This window comes from Tasmannia lanceolata, unplaced genomic scaffold, assembly GCF_043159265.1.
Source record: "Tasmannia lanceolata isolate RefF3 unplaced genomic scaffold, GAP_Taslan_0.1 ptg000008l, whole genome shotgun sequence".
In the NCBI taxonomy this organism is placed as follows: Eukaryota; Viridiplantae; Streptophyta; class Magnoliopsida; order Canellales; family Winteraceae; genus Tasmannia; species Tasmannia lanceolata.
The window spans coordinates 40479220-40494672 of NW_027518685.1; the positions used below are offsets into that span (position 1 = coordinate 40479220).

Consider the following 15453-nt stretch of genomic DNA (forward strand, 5'->3'; position numbering starts at 1 on the left):
ATATTGTTTAAGTTCAACTATTTCAAACTTAATTAAACAAGGGATAAGTCTTGGGTGAAATTTTAGTAAAAGTTTTTAAAAGGTAAAAGTTTTATAAACATCCTATTCACCCCCCCTCTAGGTTGCCAAACCAAGTCACTACTTGGATTTCAAGTATCTATCCCTAATCACCACCAACATGGACTCATCCAGGTGATTCTCCTCGTTGAGAGCCTGTATGTTGTATTTGGGGTTGGCATCCATCCGGGCCCTCGCCACGACCTCAACGGCCCGGCCAGGGATTAACTTTGTGGACGCCTCGCCGGCGTCACTACCAACACTCCCCTCTAGTGGGACGTAACTATCTGTCAAAAGCGGGATGGCGTTTAAGTCCAAAATCACTTCGTCCTCCACTTCCTCGTCACTACATATGATATCCACACTGACATCGGGACTTGCCATTTTCGGGGCTGGTGACCAGGTAGGCCTGTCCTCGGTTCTAATCGACGATCTAGACCCTAAACTACTAGAAGACGACTCCCCCGAACTGGACTCAGTACTAGAGCTACGACTTGACATGAAAGCAGGAAAAGAAACGAATGAGACGCACTGAAGAAAATTACCGATCTAAACTGATCTCAAGGTACCGAACTGGAAGCTTCCGAATCCGCCGCCGTCCACAAGTGCAAACTACTCGGACCGAACTGCCCTCCGCCGAACTGGCAGAAAAAAGGAGAGGAGGAAAAGGAGAAGTTAAAAGTAAAAAATGAGTAGGTAAAAACCTCCTCTTTATAGATTTTTCTGAGGCGGTGGGCATTAAATGAAGGGCACACATTTCGAGGACGCCCGACTGGTGCCACGTGTCTTTTATTGATGACGGACACGAACTTCGAGGCAAGGGCATAAGCGAAAATACGCGCGTACCTCCAAAATACCAAGGACATTCATGCAAGTGCTCGTAAGGAGGAAAACAGTCCGGCCCAAGCCGGACTGGATATGACGCGTCTCGCAAAACGACAAAAAACAGTCCGGCCCAAGCCGGACTGGATATGACGCGTCTCGCAAAACTACAAAAAGCAGTCCGGCCCAAGCCGGACTGGATAGCTAAACGACAAAAAACAGTCCGGCCCAAGCCGGACTGGATATGACGCGTCTCGCAAAACGACAAAAAACAGTCCGGCCCAAGCCGGACTGGATATGACGCGTCTCGCAAAACGACAAAAAGAAGTCCGGCCCAAGCGGACTGGATAGCTAAACGACAAAAAACAGTCCGGCTATGACACGTCTCGCAAAACGACAAAAAGCAGTCCGGCCCAAGCCGGACTGGATAGCTAAACAACAAAAAACAGTCCGGCCCAAGCCGGACTGGATATGACGCGTCTCGCTAAACGTCGAAAAAATAGTCTGGCTCAAGCCGTACTGATAAACTCCGGACTGCTCCAAAATCCGGACTGCTCCAGTCTCCGGACTGCTTCAAAATCCGGACTGATAAGCTCCGGACCGCTTCAAAATCCGGACCGATAAGCTCCGGACTGCTTCAAAATCCGGACTGCTCCAGTCTCCGGACTGCTTCAAAATTCGGACTAATAAGCTCTAGACTGCTTCAAAATCCGGACTGATAAAATCCGGACTGCTCCAAAATCCGGACTGCTCCTGTTTCCGGACTGCTCCAGTCTCCGGACCGCTCCTGTCTCCGGACTGCTCCAAAATCTGGGCTGCTCCGGTCTCCGGACTGCTCCAAAATTCGGACCTCAACCACCATCAAATCAGAGATGTACTCTACCGCATTTCCCCAAGTCACCATAATAACTTGGAGAACTGGGGGGCAACTGATGGGGTGTAAAACCACAGACCAGCCTATTAGCTGCCGACACGTGGCTAGGAGAGGTCCCACCGCAGACCAGCCTATTAGTTGCCGACACGTGTCTCGAGGGGGGACCCACTGCAGACCCCGCGTCAGCAGGGGCAGTTTGGTAATTACCTCGGAGTAGGTGAGCCTGGACCTGTAGCTGGTCGACACCTGCCTTGGAGCATTAACTCCTCACCTACCCCAAACTTTTCCTATAAAAGGGCTTCCAAAGCTCATAAATCGGGGTATTGAATTCTCACCCACCACTCTTAAAACTCCCTCTTCACTCCGGCTCATGCTGACTTGAGTGTCGAAGGGCCTGTCCGGAGTACACTCCGGGTCGGTCATTCTGACCTCGTTTGCTTCTGTGCAGAACACAGTTCATCCGGACTCTGTGTCCTTCAATTCAGTACCTCGGGCCCTCCAATTCGGCTCTTACGTCACTCTCATATCTGTTAACCGATTTCGGGCCTAACACATCTTATCTTTTACAGTAAAGAGCTCTCAAAGGTTATTACTGTTCCCAAAAGGCTCTCACAAGCAAATAAGCTCCAACAAACTAATTAAATAGGGGTGCAACTTGGGTTGGGTTGGATTAGGGCTGAGGGAATGCTATCTCCGGTTGGGATAAGGTCGCCCAGGTCGGGTTAGGTTTGGGTTTACCTAGGGCCAAACAGAAAAATACAAGAAAAAAAAAACCATCGTTTTAAATTTCGGCCGAAAACAGATTTCGGTCAAGTCGAAAACTAAAACGCACCGAAACTGAAATTTTGGAATAATGCCCATTTTTATTTCTTTACATAATTTCGGTCGAAATTACTGAAATTTTAGGCCTAAATTTCGGCAAAAAAATCAAAATTTCATGACTTTCGAAATCGAAAGTTAAAACCATGAAAAAACATGATCGAAAGTTAAAACTTTCGGGTCGGGCTGTCAAGGCCTCACACCTAACCGGGTTGGATACTTGGATTTTCCCAACGCTAACCCAAGCCGAGGAAATGCCAACGCAACCCGATTCAAGTCACGCCTACGAATTAAAAGAGAAAGGACAAGCTAAGCTTGTGTAGTTATTAAAACATGGTTGTGCTAACTGCTACGGAAATATTTTGCATGTAATCAAAACCAGACATATGCGTCGGGATCACGAGAAAAGGCGCTATTACCGAGAGGGTCAGTTCTGTAATATCACACCCGTCCCCTCCCCGCTCTCGTTCAAGTTTTCAACACAAAAAGGGCAAGAAAAAGGCGCGAAAATATCTCCAATCTCCCGCCCCCTTCCATCCCTCTCTCCTATTTCTCCCCCTCACCCACACACACACTCTCCACTCCACCAAACCCTAAAAATCAACAAAACAGAAAAAACAAAAAAAAGAAATGCTCCGGCATCATCCCGGCACTCCGGCCACCTCCGTCACCGGCGCCGGCCCTTTAAAAAATGGCAAAAAGCGGGGCAGCTACAACTGTGGCCGCTGTGGCGTCCCAAAAAGAGGCCACACCTGCCACGTCAGCACCGACCAATCCCTTACTCCGTCCTCGCCACGTCAGCATCCTCGCCGTGCTCTCTCCTTTGACGATGACGTGGCATCAGAGGCGTGGCTGGACGGCGACGGCGATGATGCCGGAATGACGCCGGAGTATTTTTCCGGCTGGGGTGGGTTTGCTGACGTTGCAGGGGGTTTGGTGCCATTGGGATCTTTGGGGGAGGTGCTTAGGAGGGTGGGGCCCGCTGGGCTGATGTCTGCGGCTCAGGTTTGCCGGAGTTGGAGGGAGTGTTGCCGGAGGTTGTGGCGGGCGGCGGAGGAGCTGAGGCTTAGGGTTCCTCCTCGGTCTCAGATTGGATTTGTGGGGTCTGTGCTCTACAAGTGTAAGGGCCTCGTTAGGCTCTCTCTCAGGATTGAAAGGTTAGGGTTAGGGTTAGTGTTTTTATTTTCTCATTCTTTTCAGATCTAGGGTTTTAGGTGGATCCGGCTGAATAAAGACATTTTAGTGGAAAATAATAATTATAATAATAGGGAAATGATATTAGACGCAACTATGTTTTAATAATTGCACAAACTCAGCTTGACTTTTCTTTTTTAATTGGCTTGTAAGAGCTTTTTGGGAACCATAATAATCTCTAACAGCTCTTTAAATTGAAAAAGTCAAGAAGGGTTAGTGTAATTATTAAAACATTGCTGTGCTCACATCATTTTCCCTAATAATAATAATAATCTGTGAAATGGTTATATATTTTTTCTTAGTTTGGAAGTCAGATTAGCAGTGGATTCAGCTTTGGAGCTACTTTCTTACAATTTTTTTTTTTTCTGTCTTTTACTTTTCTAATTTGGTCGAGGTGAAATTTAAAAAAAAAAATTAGAGGGAAGGGGCTGAGATTTGGTTCCCTGTTTTAAAATTTTTGGAAGATAGGGTTTAGTTAGAAACATATGAAAGAATTGTGAAAAAACTGAAATAATGTTAGGCTCTGAGCTGCTGCTCTATAGGATTAATGATGGCAAAACTGAACAGAAATATTAATCTTTTTTTTTTCTCTTTGATTTTTTTTTCTTTTTCTTTCTTCAATCAGAATGTATAGAGTACAGGAGAAATTAGAATGGTCAAAAGGCAATGTGTTTTGGGTTTCTAGATTTTTCTTTATTTTCGTTCTTTGATTCACTTTTTACTCAAAATAATGAAAATGAAAATAAATGGACTATATTGGGGGATTTTGTAATCTGATTTTGTTTTGTTTAATCTGTGGATGCAGTGATTTGGATGCGACAATGCTGGCTTGTGTTGCATTTTCATGCCCTAATCTAGAAGCCTTTGGGATTCGTGTGGCAGATACCGCAATTAATCGGATAACTGGGTATAATTTTCTGTTCTTTACTTCATTTGCTTCATATTGTTGTCAAAATCAGTCATTGATTTAGCTTATACATATTTCGGAATTTCATTTCTTCTGTCACTTGTTAACTCAGTCAGTAATATGTGGATTGAGATCAATTATTGGTTAATCCCTGTCTTATTATATCACTATGAAGTCATGTGGTTTTTCCTTTTCATATTTTTTTCGTCCCTGATTTATGGAGTTTGGTCTGAGTAGATCTTTTTTTTTTGTATTTTTTCTAGATTATTTACTGATTTGCGGAATTCCGATGTAGACTCATGTCTGAATTCTTGCATGTAGTTAATTTTATTCATAAGTTAAATTTTTGTTGGGATGACTTTGGTAGCTTATTTCCTTATTTTTTTGTACTAACAGTTTCTGATTTACTGATCTATGTATATTTTCTGCGTGCTTGGATTTAGTTTCATCTTTTCTTCAGTTTTATTTATGAGTGCCTTTTCTCATTTTTCCCTTAGGCTCTGTTCATTGTTTTCTCGGGAAAGGAAAAGAAAAGGTTTCCTGGGAATCTGACGTGGCATTAGGAAAAGAAATCCAGGGAAACTGTGTAGGAAAGGTTTCCCGCGCCTGTTCATGTGCACAAGAACTGTGCAGGAAAAGGTTTCCCGAGAAACTGCTTGCCCACCTTTTTTCACTAGTTTTCCCGGGAAAGCAAATCCGACCAAAATAGTGGGATTTGGTTTCCCACACTTGTGAGAAAAGAGACATTTCCACATCATTTTTGGCAATTTCCATGTCTTTATTTGACATTTTCCACCTAGGCTTGTTACTTTCTCAGGAAAGCAAGTGAACACCAGAATTCTGTCTTGTCAAGGAAAAAAGAGGCTGTTTTCCAGGGATTTGCTTTCCCGGGAACGCAAGTGAACAGAGCCTTACAGAATTAGTTGCAGATTTCGGAAATCAGATTATTTCACTATGATTTAATTTATTTGATTTTTTTATGAGTGCCTTTTCTCATTTTTCCCTTCTTGCAGAATTAGTTGCTGATTTCGGAAATCAAATTATTTCACTATGATTTAATTTATTTGATTTTTGTTCGATGACTGGTTATGACTTTCAATTTTCCTTTTTAGTATTTTATCTTTTTGTTATTTTTGTTACTGAATTATGTTTTTTTCCTTTCACTTCTCATTTGTTTTCTACGGGGAAGTCTTGGATGCTATTTTATCTCTTATTTTGTTAACTTAGATGCTGATTTGCTCACTTGTATCTACTTTCTGCATGATTTATCCATAGTCTAAAACTCCCCCGCATCATTGTGGACTCCCCTGAGTCGACTCCCTTGTGCCTGGGCCGCATTCCGTGTTTTGCCTTGGCTGCTTTCCACATTTGCCTTACAAAGTCAATAAACTCCTTAGACACTCCCAAGTTAAGATCGCATCAACTGAGTACTCAGCCACGTCAACCGAGTATTCGACCGTGTCAGCCAAGTACTCAACCGTGTCATGCCGAGTTGGCAGTATTTTCTTTGGCCGCATTTTGATCCACATTGGCATTTTGAAACACCTGATTTATAAATCACTTCCATTTGATTACCTTCTCTTAAGTAAATTGCATTTGATGCATGCCTTTGGTTTGTGGGATTTTTGGTAAAAATAATTTCTGATTTATGTCTAATGATCTATTTTTGCATGCTTTGCAGATTATTTGCATTGCAATGGTTTTGATGAATGTTTAGTTGCTAAATTTGTTATTATTGTCTTGCTGCTTCCTGTTGCTGTTATTAATATTACCATGGTTGATGTTGTTGATCTGATGAAGCTTGAAATGGTTCAGTTTTTCCAATTTTTTTTTTTTTTTTTGAGTTAACCTCCTGTTTACTGAAATGATTTGCTTTCAAAGAGTAATGAGATAAATCTGCATCACATAAATAACTTTTTTTCACATTGCATTTGTATTTTGATGGACTTTGAATTGCAGGGATGAGTTAGGTCGTTTTGTTGCTGAGAAAAGATGTCTCTCAAGCCTCAAAATCGAAGGGTGCACCAACCTTGGCTTTCTTAATCTCTGTTCTTCGAGTCTGTCAACACTTTGGCTTTCAGATCTTTATTCCATTTCAAAAATGGTGATTTTTTGCTTTCACTATTCTTGGATTCTCCCTCATTCCCATTGGATTCCTTTTTTACTTTTGTAAATTTATGGATAAAGCAAGATAAGTTGTTCATTTGTATTTTATAGGTCTTCAACTGCCCTAACTTGAAGGAGCTTTCTCTGGATTTTTCCCGCCAAGAAAATGATTCTACTGATCTTATTACTATGGTGGATGGTCTGGGAAGGAGCTGCCCTAAGTTGAGAAATATACATATTGCATCCATTCAACTTTCTAACGCGGCTGTGCTTGCTTTGACAAGTGCAAATTTGAGGTCTGTTAAATGCTTCATATGCATGGGCTGTATTTTATTGAGCCCATGCATTATATATGTCTCTCTTTGTACAACACCCATCTACTAGGTTTATTTTTTCAGCTGATTTCTTATTTAATTCCTTCCATGTTGGAGATTCTGCATCGTGAGTTAATGTAGTCCACTGAAAAATAATAAGAGCTCTATGCTAAGCCTGTATAGTTCTCATTGTTGGCTAGTAGTAGCATGATGAATTTAATTTGTAAACTTAATGTTGTCACAAGTGAAGTGGTATTTCTTAGTCCGACGTGACATTTTCTATTCATTAAAAGTTTTGTAACTAGAGATTTATATATTGGGTATCCAAAAAATTGACATAAAATATGATTTTTTGGGGTTGTGCCTAGAACAGAAACGACTTTTATTTCTAGTTACTACTAGAAACCTTGTTTTTCTGATCACATTATATAGTACCCTTTCAAGGCTAACGTGAGATCACTTAGGCCCTGTTGTTTCAGTTTATGACAACAGATTGCCCGCCCTAAACCTATTATTGGACTCAAATTTAAATGTAATTTTGAGTCCAATAATAGGTTTTGGACTTACAATCGGTTGTCATAATCTGAAATGAACAGGGCCTTAGGGCCTGTTCGTTGAGATTGTGACAACCGATTGTGAGCCCAAAACCTATTATTGGACTCAAAATGATGCTTAAATTTGGGTCCCATAATAGGTTAGGTGCTCACAATCGGTTTTCATAATCTCAAACGAACAGGGCCTCAGTATAACCGGCTGATAGATTATATAATGTTATTTAGCTATGACCAGACAACTTAACGGTAAATTGTTCTTCTTCTCCACATCCTAAATCATTGCATTGGACCGTTGGCTATCTTTTTATAATTTTCAATTATATCTTCTTTTGTAACGTGATACTACATAGTTTTGCAACTGACATTTGGTGATTTTCATTTTCAGGGGTTTGTGCATGCTTTCACTTGTACTTGGTTCAGCAATCACAGATGCATCTGTGGCTGCCATCACTTCAAGCTATGCAAATCTGGAGTTGCTTGATCTGAGTGGGTATGTGAGATTTTACTTGTTCTGTTCTTAGCTTTAATTCCTTTTATAGTTTTGGGATTTCTCATTACCCAGCATCTCTCTTATCAGATCTAGCATCAGTGATAGTGGCATTGGAATGATATGCAATGTCTTTCCACAAACCTTGTCTAGACTCCTCCTTGCACTCTGTCCTAATGTCACTTCAAGTAAGTCTCCATCTTCTTAGTCTGTCAAAAGGCTCGGCCTTTTGTGCTGCTAACATGAGTTTATATTATTACTTATTTGAATTTGGTTCTTTGCCGACCCCAACTAGTATGGGACAAAGGCTTAGTTGAGTTGAGTTGAATTTGGTTCTTTCTTATTTCAGGTGGCATCCAATTTGCCACAGCCCAATTGCCACTATTACAACTCATCGACTGTGGAATGACCATTTGTGATCCTAGTGTTCAAAATGAACATCTTGAAGGAGATGGGTTGCCTACTGGTGACAATAGTTGTGAACTGAAGTCTCAAAAGAAAGTAACCAGCACCAAGCCGCACCCAATGTACCAAAAGCTGATTATCAAACACGGGCGGTTGAAGAAACTAAGCTTATGGGGTTGCTCCGGTTTAGATGTATGCCTCTATAGGAAAAGTTATTCCTATTCCACATTGTCATTCCTAGTCTGTGATACTTAATTAGTTTCTAAACTATTGGATTTGCATTTCAGGCCCTATATCTAAATTGCCCGGAGCTTAACGATCTCAATCTCAATTCATGTATAAATTTGCATCCAGGTATATTATCTGATATCTTCTGGGTTGCTATATATTTTTTATTTTAGTAAGATGTTATAAGCTTTAATTGTAAGAATTGTTTATTTTTGTAATTATTTTTTACTTTTGCTTCGTTTATTATTTTCAGAGAGGTTGCTACTTCAGTGTCCCAATCTAGAAAGCGTGCATGCTTCTGGGTGTCAAGATATGCTGATAGGAGCAATTCAAAACCAGGTAAGTGGTTAACATACAAGTGTACCAAAATAAAAACAGGCTTGCTTATTTCATTTCTTTGTTAGTTATGTATATGGATGAGCTGTATTTAAACTAATTCTGCTTTATTTAAACTAATTCTGCCGTAGAATGCATCGGTAAATAGAATGCAGTTAAGGTCCCCACAAGAAAATTACAGTTACCTGCATGCTATTACACAGACCATGGCAAATGAGGGGGTGTCCTTAATTCACTTATTTGAGATTATTTTCGGGCCTTAATTGATTCCATTTGTTTGTGGATTAGATCTAACAACTCCTGGGAACTTTATGAGTTTAAAGACTTAATCTATCTTTTAGATATTTTGCTCATAATAACATCAAACTTGTTTTTGAAATTTGATTTTGCTGAAATTAGTTTTCTGATGCAGACCTGTATGCGGTATCTTATTTCGATCCACTTATCTTTTGGGTCATTGATGAGGTTTCAGTTACAACTTCGATCTTTTTTTTTTCTTATTATATGTATGTATCCCTTTTTGCAGGTTTTCAATGATTTTGCTTCTTTAGAAGACCAGTTTCCTAGCAAGCGTCTCACAGATGGTTCCAAGAGGGTCCAGGCCCCCCGTTTTCTTTCCCAACAGGTAAAACACGAAAGCCTTTGGAACTGTATGCTGTTGGTTTAATCATAGTTTATTTGACATTTATTTCAAGTGTCTTGGCTTCTCTTGTGTCATCTGAGTGCTATCACTTCCTGTTTTGCAGCCATTTGATGATGAAAAAGGGAGAACTCAGAAAATCCGCTGTGCTGTGCACATTAGCTGATCCATGTACCTTGTGATTCTCAGCTAATTAAACATTGATTACAGGAATTCTTGTTGTTGTTCAATTTGAAATGATTGTGGCTGATGAACCGGGGGATTTGCTCTCTTTACCAATAAAGCATGAGCTTCATATTTGTTGTTCCTTAGTTATAATTTCTGCCGCATTTTGGTTTCTAGTTGCAACTCTCTCTCTCTTTTCTACTAAGAGGGTTAAGGCAGAATGAAATCAGATGCCTCTTCGATGCAGTCCTATGGTGGCAGCTTCATTCTTACTGTCACACAAAACTGCAGGGAATTGCTAATTTTGTGTCTAGAAAATGGTTCATCAAAGAAATGTTTTTTTCCTATTCCTTTGATGGTGCATTTACTATTTAGCATTGAAACCATTTCAAGTGTTGATTTCAATTAGTTTCATGAATCAAAGTTCCCTCAAACAGGTATCATACAATGCCATTGACTGAAATTTCAAACTTTATAAATTAAAAACAGAGATATAGTCCATTTCAAAAAGATTTTTCTTCCATTTCAAAAAACAGAGATATAGATGAGCCCTTCTAACACATGGAATGAAATATTTTGGGTAGTACTCTCAAATGGAGCTTAATTATTTTGAAAAAGGCTGTATTTGCGAATTAGTTACAGAATTTGGCAAGATTTTCTTTTCAAATTTTATGACTTCTACAAATTGAGAATTCTGTGAATTAGGAGATTGCTAACAATTTGATAGGTTCCCATGCCAAATTGACTTGCATGTCGTTTCTTAAATGTACAAGAGTGTCCTTAAGCTTTCCAAATTCTTCATAAAGTGCTATAGAATGATTCGATTACTCTTGAAGGTCGTTTGACAAACCCAAACGAACTTCTAGGGTTAGGATTTTGTGGGAAAACACTGTTTGATCTCAACAACTGATTTCTTAGAAAAAAATACTACTTTATAAATTACTTTTTTGATTATTGGATTTGTTGCTAAATTTAGTTTAGAAATTTTCGAATAAAAATTTAGTCCTACATTACTTTGTAAATATTTTCCCCAAAGATCTTGCATATATATATATATATATATATATATATGAGCAAAGTGTTCCTGCGCAGCTGCTCAGTTAGCTTAACTGAGCAGCTGCCCCAAAAAACACATGTGGCCCCATATTTTTTGGGTGATTCAAAGCATTCATTTGATGGGCCCTTCCATGGATTGGGTGTGTACCAAAAATCAGCTCCATTGGATCACCAATGGGTGTCCATTTGTGGGGCCAAAAATGGACAGATATTGTTTCTCCACAAATCTGTCCATTTTTTGCCCCACAAATGGACACCCTAAGGTGATCCAATGGAGCTGATTTTTGGTGGACACCCTACCCATGAAAGGGCCCATCAAATGAATGCTTTGGATCCCACCCAAAATGTGGCCACATGAGTTTTTGGGGCAGCTGCTCAGTTAAGCTAACTGAGCAGCTGCGCAGGAACACTGCCCTCTATATATATATATATATATATATATATATATATATATATATATATATATATATGAGAAAAGAAAAGGTACTCCCTGGAGTAGATAACTTATCTACTCCCTACCTTAAAATAACATATGGGGCCATATTGTTTGGGTGATCCAAAGCATTCATTTGATGGGCCCTCACATAGATAGGGTGTGCCCAAAAAATCAGCTCGATAGGATCATCCTAACCTTATGAACTGTGGAGGCAAAAATGGATGTGTATAAGCCTGCACAAATCTGTCCATTTTTTGCCTCCATAGTTCATAGGGTTAGGATGATCCTATCGAGCTGATTTTTTGGGCACACTCTATCTATGTGAGGGCCCATCAAATGAATGCTTTGGATCACCCAAACAATGTGGCCCCAACTGTTATTTTAAGGTAGGGAGTAGATAAGTTATCTACTCCAAGGAGTACCTTCTCTTCTCTCTCTCTCTCTCTCTCTCTCTCTATATATATATATATATATATATATATATATATATATTTATATATATATATATATATATATAGAGAGAGAGAGAGAGAGAAAACGGTTCCTACACATGTGTAGAGAGTTCTCTACACACTTGCTTAAAATACAGTGGGGGCCCACATTGTTTGGGTGATCCAAGCCATCCATTTTAAAGGCCCTCACATAGATAGGGTGTCTACAAAAAATCAAATCCATAGGATCATCCCAACCCTACAATTTGTGGAGGTAAAATGGATGTCTTTAAACCTTCACAAATTAGTTCATTTTTTGCCTCCACAGTTTGAATCGTTAGGATGATCCTATGGATCTGATTTTTTGTGGACACCCTATCTATGTGAGGGCCTTTAAAATGGATGGCTTGGATCACCCAAATAATGTGGCCTCCACTGTATTTTAAGCTAGTGTGTAGAGAACTCTCTGCACATATGTGTAGGAACTGTTTTCTCATATATATATAGGGTGTCTACAAAAAATCAGATCCATAAGATCATCTCAACCCTACGATTTGTGGAGGTAAAATGGATGTCTTTAAACCTTCACAAATTAGTTCATTTTTTGCCTCCACAGTTCGAATGGTTAGGAGGATCCTATGGATCTGATTTTTTGTGGACACCCTATCTATGTGAGGACCTTAAAAATGAATGGTTTGGATCACCCAAATAATGTGGCCCCAACTATATTTTAAGCTAGTGTGCAGATAACTTATCTACACGTGTGTAGGAACCGTTTTCTCATATATATATATATATATATATATATATATATATATATATATATATATATATATATATGAGGAAACTGTTGGTGAGCTTAAGCTCACCAAACTTATGGTGAGCTAGCTTGCCCAATCACATGGGGGCCCACTTTGTTAGGATGATCCAAAGCATTCATTTGAAAGTCCCTTACATAGATGGGGGGTGTACCAAAAATTAGCTCCATAGGATCATCCTAACCCCTCCATTTGTGGAGGACAAAAATGGACAGACACAAATCTGCCCCATTTTGTCCTCCACAAATGGAGGGGTTAGGATGATCCTATGGAGCTGATTTTTGGTACACCCCCTATCTATGATAAGGCCTTGCAAATGAATGGTTTGGATCACTCCCCAAAATGTGGGACCCATGTGATTGGGCAAGCTAGCTCACCATAAGTTTGGTGAGCTTAAGCTCACCAACAGTTTCCTCTCTCTCTCTCTCTCTCTATATATATATATATATTTGAGGAAAGTGTTTCTAGTCGGCCGACTAAAGATCATTCTCTAGACCGCCGACCAAAAACACATGGGTCCCACATTTTTTGGGTGATGGAAAGCATTCATTTGATGGGCCCTAACATAGAGACGGTGTCCACAAAAAATTAGCTACATAGGATCATCCCAACCCTATGATTTGTGGAGCTTAAAATGGACGGCTATAAACCACCACAAATCTGTCCATTTTTTAACTCCACAAATCGAATGATTAAGATAATCCTATGAAGATGATTTTTTGTGGACACTCTATCTATGATGAGGCCTATCAAATGAATGCTTTAGATCACCACAAAAAATGTGGGACCCATGTGTTTTTGGTCGGCGGACTAGAGAATGATCTCTAATCGGCCGACTAGAAACACTTTCCTCTATATATATATATATATATATATATATATATATGAGAAACGGTTCCTACACATATGTGTAGAGAGTTCTCTACACACTAGCTTAAAAAACAGTGGGGGCCCACATTATTTGGGTGATCCAAGCCATCCATTTTAAAGGCCCTCACATAGATAGGGTGTCTACAAAAAATCAGATCCATAGGATCATCCCAACCCTACGATTTGTGGAGGTAAAATGGATGTCTTTAAACCTTCACAAATTAGTCCATTTTTTGCCTCCACAGTTCGAATGGTTAGGATGATCCTATGGATCTAATTTTTTGTGGACACCCTATCTATGTGAGGGCCTTAAAAATGAATGGTTTGGATCACCCAAATAATGTGGACCCCACTGTATTTGCTACACATATGTGTAGATAAGTTATCTACACACTAGCTTAAAATACAGTGGGGGCCACATTATTTGGGTGATCCAAACCATTCATTTTTAAGGCCCTCACATAGATAGGGTGTCCACAAAAAATCAGATCCATAGGATCATCCTAACCATTCGAACTGTGGAGGCAAAAAATGGACTAATTTGTGAAGGTTTAAAGACATCCATTTTACCTCCACAAATCGTAGGGTTGGGATGATCCTATGGATCTGATTTTTTTGTAGACACCCTATCTATGTGAGGGCCTTTAAAATGGATGGCTTGGATCACCCAAATAATGTGGGCCCCCACTGTATTTTAAGCTAGTGTGTAGAGAACTCTCTACACATATGTGTAGGAACCGTTTTCTCATATATATATATATATATATATATATATGAGAGAACATTTCCTACACACTTGTGTAGGTAAGTTACCTACACACTACCTTAAAATACAGTGGGGGCCCACATTGTTTGGGTGATCCAAACAATTCATTTGAATAGTCCTCACATAGATAGGGTGTCCACAAAAAATCAGATCCATAGGATCATCCTAACCATTCAAACTATGGAGGCAAAAAAGGACTAATTTGTGAAGGTTTATACACGTCCATTTTACCTCCACAAATCGTAGGGTTGGGATGATCCTATGGATCCGATTTTTTGTGGACACCCTATCTATGTGAGGACCATTCAAATGAATTGTTTGGATCACCCAAACAATGTGGGCCCCCACTGTATTTTAAGGTAGTGTGTAGGTAACTTACCTACACAAGTGTGTAGGAAATGTTCTCTCTCTTTCTCTCTCTCTCTCTCTCTATATATATATATATATATATATATATATATATATATATATATATATATATATATATATGAGGAAAATGATTGTGAGCTTGAAGCTCATATAGCTTATATGAGCTTGAGGGCCCAAACACATGTGGGCCACAATTGTTAGGATGATCTAAAGCATTCATTTGAAAGGCCCTTACATAGATAAGGTGTGTACAAAAAATCAGCTCCATAGGATCATCCTAACCCATCCAAAAGTGGAGGGCAAAATGGACAGACACCGTTTGCCACAAATCTGCCCATTTTTGCCCTCCGATTTTGGAGGGGTTAGGATAATCCAATGGAGCTGATTTTTGGTACACACCCTATCTATGATGGGGCCTTGCAAATGAATGGTTTGGATCACCACATAAAATGTGGGACCCATGTGTTTGGGCTCTCAAGCTCATATAAGCTATATGAGCTTCAAGCTCACAATCATTTTCCTCTCTCTCTCTCTCTCTATATATATATATATATATATATATATATAGGCATATTGTTTGGGTGATCCAAACCATCCATTTGATTGGCCCTCACATAGATAGGGTGTCCAATAAAAATCAGCTCCATAGGATCATCCCAACCCTACGATTTGTGGAGGTAAAATGGACGTGTATAAACCTTCACAAATCTGTCCATTTTTTGCCTCCACGGTTAGAAGGGTTAGGATGATCCTATGGAGGTAATTTCTTGGGGACACCTTATCTATGTGAGGGCCAATC

The 15453-nt window shown here is 39.7% G+C and overlaps 1 protein-coding gene across 1 annotated transcript; it reads left to right on the forward strand.

The window, feature by feature from the left end:
* The first annotated feature begins 3090 nt into the window (after positions 1–3090).
* Positions 3091–10050, forward strand: LOC143883618 (F-box/LRR-repeat protein 17-like). Its single transcript, XM_077386961.1, has 11 exons — positions 3091–3729; positions 4572–4673; positions 6633–6777; positions 6891–7075; positions 8033–8137; positions 8225–8322; positions 8484–8731; positions 8827–8893; positions 9021–9106; positions 9630–9728; positions 9850–10050. Exons 1-11 carry the CDS (start codon positions 3203–3205, stop codon positions 9907–9909), a joined length of 1722 nt encoding a protein of 573 aa, XP_077243076.1. The 5' UTR covers positions 3091–3202; the 3' UTR covers positions 9910–10050.
* Positions 10051–15453: the final 5403 nt, after the last annotated feature.